General features: G+C 39.1%; 1 protein-coding gene across 1 annotated transcript in view; it reads left to right on the top strand.

Annotated features, from left to right (window-relative positions):
- Positions 1 to 611: 611 nt before the first annotated feature.
- The window catches only part of LOC144442028 (ras-like protein family member 12), a 31,429-nt gene continuing 25,336 nt past the window's right edge, over positions 612 to 6,704 (top strand). The window contains exons 1-2 of the mRNA XM_078131303.1: positions 612 to 822; positions 2,569 to 2,625. Of these exons, the coding sequence (XP_077987429.1) occupies positions 717 to 822; positions 2,569 to 2,625 (163 nt within the window). The 5' untranslated portion in view covers positions 612 to 716. The remainder of the gene's footprint in view (positions 823 to 2,568; positions 2,626 to 6,704) is intronic.

Genomic DNA, 6,704 nt, shown 5'->3' with positions numbered 1-6,704 from the left:
GATAAAAATGAATGAAAGAAAGAAAGACAGCGATTCGGAAACCATATTGTGTTACATTATTTACCCCAATGGATTCCCTGTGGTTTCGATTTTAATGAACACTGAGAAATCCCGCGAGAACTATTTCAAGATTTCGTATAAGAAAAACGGAGGTCTAGGTCCTCCTACGTAGTAATTTTTTTCAACGTGGTGGCCTTTCATTTGTAGTAAATTGTACGGTCACTCATGTATTTTAGTGGGCGTGAAACGTTTGAAAACGTTCTGAACATGTTACTATGTTCGTAATCCTGTCCTCTGGCAACCTTCGACATAAGAATAGCAGGGATAGGTCCTTACCACCCCTCTCGTCACATGGAAGAGTCCGACTGTATTCTAAGTGCGACCGTATCATTGACGTCCGACACAGCCCGGCGTATAAACACACAAACATATAGTGACTCGCAAAGTTGGCCGGGTGTGGATAATGTCATTGCTCCAGGCTCGAAGTGACTGAACAATCAATAATTGTCAACCGAAGAGAGAGAGGTGATTGTGCGAGTAGTTCCCGTCTTTCCCTTTTCAATGTGCAGTCGGGCTTCCTTCGTGTCCTAGCCACTTGTCACATGTAAGGAGACGTGACGTGACGTCTGCAACACAGTGGGACCTCTATATTATTATACAGTCTATTACTGTGTGCTGCCCATAGTTCACCAAGTCAACACTTTACTGTGGCCACAATGTCGTCCCGGCAGAGGAATCGTGGAGGCAGTACCGGTGCAGCTGGCATGATTCTACCCGAATATAAAATCGCCTTGTTGGGAAGTCTAGGCGTTGGAAAATCAGGTAACGAAAACTACAGTTGTGACTATACACAAGTTGTGAGCCCCCTTTACAAAGTTTAATGACCACTGGCTCAACTTGACAATGTCTGTTGGATTGTCTCTCTACCGCCATGGATTGGCCATCGCATTCAAACTACCCCAACCCCCATATTAGATCAATAACAGTCAAATGCCGACAGAGTGTCTAATGCAATTATTTCCACCAGAGTGAAACGCTAGATGGTAACTGATCGCAGATAACAGTCGCCGACACACAGGTGTGCATATATATATACGGCAACTGGTCATCAAAACATTATTATTATTGTAATGTGGCCTTCGCTCAGAAAAAAAACCGTATACCGTACTTGTGATATTTACATATTTGGTTTTAGTTAAATATTGAAAGTTTGTGTATGAACATAGACTTATATTTGTCGAACAACATTGACTCTGGGTACGGTATTCACACACAATCTTGATTATTTCCTTTTAGAAAAGATATGCCCGTCGTATCATCTATATTAGACGTGGTTAGGTTCTCGCCTCGACGTTTTGGCTTTAAAAATAATCAAATGCGTGTAATACCGAAGTCAAAAACCTTTGTCTGTTTTTCCTTAGACCACTATAGAAATCTGAGGTTTTTCACACTTTTGAGCTCAGTGTGACCGAGCCCTACTTCGATGCACAGTGGGTGTTTGTCTTGTCCCATTCCAAGAGATCAAAATAGGACAAAGCCATGAATATGTCCCAGTAATAGTTTGTTATTAGCTTGAAAGCAGGACTAAGTATCTCCCTTTCCCATACAACTGCCGATATGAAGGAGACTTCAGTGAATGGTAGTTATTATTTCATAGAAAAAACGTGCGGTATCCTGGACTTCAATCATTTCCTTTGGACAATAACATCTACTGTATTTAGGAGTACTTGCCCCTCTCGTAAATTCTAGGTTTGTCGTGGACAACCAACTTGCTTCACGGGGATTCTGACCCTGGGAGTGTTTTTCAGCCCCGATCAATTTCTGCGAGAATATCGGACCATCATATGTAGGTATTCTCACGACCATACGACCTGTACTATTCCGAAGATCTCAATACTCAACATTTGGTGCACGTAAATGATTCAGAAATGTCTAGTGTCGATCGAGTCACAATCTTTAAAGTTTGGATATACGGCCACACTTGTCCTTCAGTACGCTTCATGTAAATTGCACCCCATGAGACGTGCGTGTCCATGTTGAAGTAGTTTACATATAAACCACGTCTAAAGTGTTAGCCCTACTAATTAATACCCCTAGTCAGTTTGCTCTCAAAATTTGTGTTTTGGGTATCTCGGTTACTCATTTCCATGGTGACGAGTCAGTTTGGCGTCCTCTTTTAAATGTTGCTTAGAAACATGGATCTTCAGCACAAACAAAATTCATATCTTCAACATCTTTCGATCTATTGTTAGACTCGTAAATTTAAATCTGTAAACCTCTCTATGAAAATAAACCTTGGACGGAGAGCACGTGTTGTTGATGAGTATTTACCGTGAAAGAACCACATTTATTCCGACACAATATCCTCCTTTGCCGTTCTGCTTCTACATATTTAATTATAAACGCCTCTATCCATCTATTCATTAATTCTCAGACCACTGAGATTAATTATTGAATATTTTTTCATGATCTATCGAGTAGTTAAATTGTTATCAAGGCCTCCATGTTGTAAATCAAGTCCCCGTGTCATTCTGTGAAAAGACTAATTTACTGTTTTCTTTTCTCCAGCCCTGACAGTAAAATTTCTGACGAGGCGGTTCATCAACGAGTATGACCCTACATTAGGTAAGTTTACACTTAGCTAATAAAATTTTTTGACGCTATCATTCCTTTGATTGTTTCCCCCCACTGTTTAGTAACCCCTAGCATCGAACCATCGCTGAGCTCTCTAGTGATATAACACACGATTTCCACAACGCTGTGAACAATCTCACGTCTGAACGCAACGGTTCAAGGACTGCGTATCAACGTGTTGTCATTTTTTCCAGAGAGTCGGCAATAAAGTGATATCCGTTCATTAATTATCAGGAGGAAGACAAAGGAAAAAACGGCCGTGAAACCATGAAACGGGTAAAATAAAAACAACCCGTACAGTTAGCAATGGCATTGATTAAAAGGGGCGAATCCCTTGATAGCATTCTTTGGGTCTAGACTGATTGTCTTCATGTTAATGCAATCGATCCCGTAAATACAAGTATTTTCTCTCTTTTGGTAACGGAGGTATTTTTCTCGTCTTATCTCGGGACTAATAAGCTTTGCTCGCCTGCTTAATTAAAAGGAAAAAACGCCCCAGGCTTACATAACATGAACAAAATGGTTGTTTTGCTAGTGTTGGATCTGTCCAGTAGCCTATTTCTTGCTTTCACAAGGATTTTACAACCATTCTCATAGAGCTGTTACATCCCTCGGGTAAACTCATCAGTATTTCTCAAATAACTGTTAGAATTACCTTATACGTGTTCGTGCGTAAACAGCGAAAGTTTATGAGCAACTCTTGTGACTATCAGAGAATTTTTTTATTAATTGGAGCGCGAAATCGTGTACTTAGAGTATTGTTTTCCTTTAAGCATTTGGCAATTGACTGCAACAGTTATAGAAATTAGCGGCTTGTACTCTTATGGATAATCGCATGGTGAAGTCACTTGATTATGTGGTAATTCCCCCCCCCCCCAGCCCCAGCCCCCACTCCACCCCCGTATATGTGTCGACCGAACTGAGAGACCGACATTCTGGATGAAGCAATTGGTTGACCATGTAACGATCGACCTTGTTCTAAAACTACCTGACCTTTTTTAACGGCACTGGTAATGTAAAACGCACTATTACTATTTCCGAGATGTCGGAAAATACTAGTCTGTCGTGAGTGTGACGGTAAATGGTGAAAAAGAATTTCAAGTGTTCACATGGCCGCAATCTGAACACTTTCTATGTATGATAAAAATGGGTCACTCTCTCAATGGGACGATGGGGAATACTTTATACACAATGAGTTGACAGGGGGGTTATATTGTTCACTATCGGACAATCATCTGAAATGCTGATATCAACAGAATGTCGTTATGGAACCGCTGCCGTCTAATCAGAGCTTTTGCGTCTAATGTAACAAGCCAACGTTATTGATGGGACACAAAGACTCATAAAATGATAAAGGCACTAATCCACAAATTTACTTGTGTATCTTAAAATTAAATCTTATTGATCATTCAAGTCCGAAGTGATTAATCTTTTAATAGCGCCCTATCATTTCGAAAATCAACCACAAAACATCTTGAAAGATAAAACTCGTGCACAGTGCTGTTGGTTTTCCAAATAAAGTTAGCTGAGGGACTCATTAAGTTTGTCACGGTAAAATGAACTTCAAAAATTAATTAAATCAACATATTAAAATTAATGAAATGATAAATTAAACAAAAACCAAATTAATTAGTTGAGTTCAACAAAGCTAAAATTAATAAGTTTCTTTTTATCAAATAGAAATTAATTAGTTTGTAAAGTCAATATTAGCACAACATACACTCTCTGTCGTCGAGTCTGAATGATGTCAATGATTTCTCCGATGTTGTTTTTACATGTATGTCACCACGTGTTAACCATACATGTCGTGTACGAGACACTGGCAGTGATTGTACACGGGGTTTAGCGGGGCATAGCTGACGAGAAATTTTTGTCATGCCACGGTGATTCAGACGACGCTTTCCCGTGTCCCAATGGAGTTTTCCTGTGTGAAAATGTGTAATGATTTTGAAAAAGATAATCTTCAAATTCTTCAAAGTTATCATTTACAGGACAACGGAGACTGGTCCGTATCATTAAGTGCAAAGAACAAGCAACAACGGTAATCCGGGACTTACACGGTAATCCCTTGGATTTATCGGTCTCTTTGGTAAAGTTTAACCAGCTATTTGAGCAATGTCGTTTTTTCTAATCCGCGTGCAGGACTACGTCACCGCATAGACAGACGTGTGCATGGTAATACTTGCTCTTTAAAAGCGTGTTAATTTCAAGCGACAAGTGTTAACCATAAATGCACATTTTCAAATATTAATGAGGTGTATCGTTGTATTAACAGACTGTGTTTGTGTATTCCATGACCGTGTACTGACACGCTTGTTACCAGACTATAAAAAACTATTGATGGCAGACAAACTATATTGAGTCTGACTGTAGTAGCCTGCTACCGTCACTGGTCTGTAGAATTACTGACAAATATCGCTTGGTCTCACACAGTTGAGTTTTTTGTCCATGATAAAATGTGTGCACTCCATAGGGACGCGTAATCTTTGGTGGATACATAGAATATAAACGTACATCTTCCTTGTATGGTTGAATGCAAAAAATACCATTACCACTTTTACTGCCAGTATAGAGAGAAAAAAAATAATCTATGAGTCATGACCAGGTTTCACGTCATGCGTACATGATTTGCATACAGAGGAGTTAATAGACAACAATCTATTAAAATTGTCGTATTTCTTTAGGGCCATCTTTAGCTGGGATTTATTTATCTAACTTTTATGTTTGTCTGGATGTTTTTGGTTGAAGGTAAATGGCGAGTAATAGTTTAAGATTTTTCAGGACATTTTGCAGTATGTTCCCCCTTTCCTTCTTCAAACTAGTGACCTAAGCCTGTATCAAGTGAGCGCGCATAGTGTATGGAGAATACTCGATAGTCCATATAAAGTTGATAAGTTGCTTTCAAACATCGTAAAAAATTTGTATAAATCCTCAATCCTGGCAAAATTACGCACCCCTGTACTGTTGTACTATTTGACACAAGCAACCCCGACAATTTTTGACATTATAACATATTGTAAAAAAAAACATTACGAGCACTTATAGTAAACTTGTCATTTTTTCGTAAACCGTTATTCTAAGTGTAAATAGTCCCCAAGGGTGGTGAGTCACTCCACAACGGAACGACACTCCAGAGTCACTCGTCACACAAGCGATCGATGGTAGAGCGACGCTGTGGAGTCATTCCGGTCACGCAAAAGACGATACAATATTAGGAGGACACTCCGGAGTCACTTATCACTGCAACCTAATGATGAGTCATTCGTCACACCAGTCTAAGAGAAAAGACTAATCGAAGAGTAGGTTGTGAACTTGAACAAAATCAGTCCAATCAGAGGAATCGTTGTAACTTCCCTGGCATAGAAACACAGTTTTAAAGGGACTCTATTTGCTAAAGAAAACACTCCACTTTTTTTTACCTCCTCAAGGTGATAAGTTGTTTTGATCACTTCGATTAATTCCCCCCTCAAGGCAAATTCCTTCTCCCAGACTCCTTTAGTAGTTTATGCAACCCCCTAGTGAAGCTCCGAACAATATGTGCACGGTTTCGCTCAGATCGTCAAAAAAGAATATAACCCTTTGTTATTGCAATGAATCACCCTGACTAAAATAGAGTTTACGACAGTGTAGTAAAAGTACTTGTATAAGACTGTAATCATACTCGGACGCTGACGAAAGATGACGATGTTTACAAACGCTTACTCAAATTCTAATATCATGTAAACTTCTTGGAAAAAAAATCCACCGAAGTATGAAAGTAGTCGGCGTTTTAAACCGTTTTGTACTCATTTAATACTGATGATATTTACAAACCTGAATCGAAAGAACCATCGGCAATATTGTAATAGTAGAACTGAGACTCGTCGGATTTTTCAAAGATTATTTAGACTAGGTCTAGGAATCTACGATGAAGTACGTCAATTTCTGTTGTTTGTGTTTTGAAAATATGAACGAGAATACCTTTAGAGTTGTTTGTAAACATAAAGTTGTTGACTATGTCAACGTCAATTCGACTCTTCTAGACATCAGTTATTTTGTCAAAATCGAACCCTTGAAAAAAAACAATATTT

This window comes from Glandiceps talaboti, chromosome 1 (assembly GCF_964340395.1).
Source record: "Glandiceps talaboti chromosome 1, keGlaTala1.1, whole genome shotgun sequence".
NCBI classification, from domain to species: Eukaryota; Metazoa; Hemichordata; class Enteropneusta; family Spengelidae; genus Glandiceps; species Glandiceps talaboti.
This window is presented reverse-complemented; position numbering and strand designations above follow the sequence as displayed.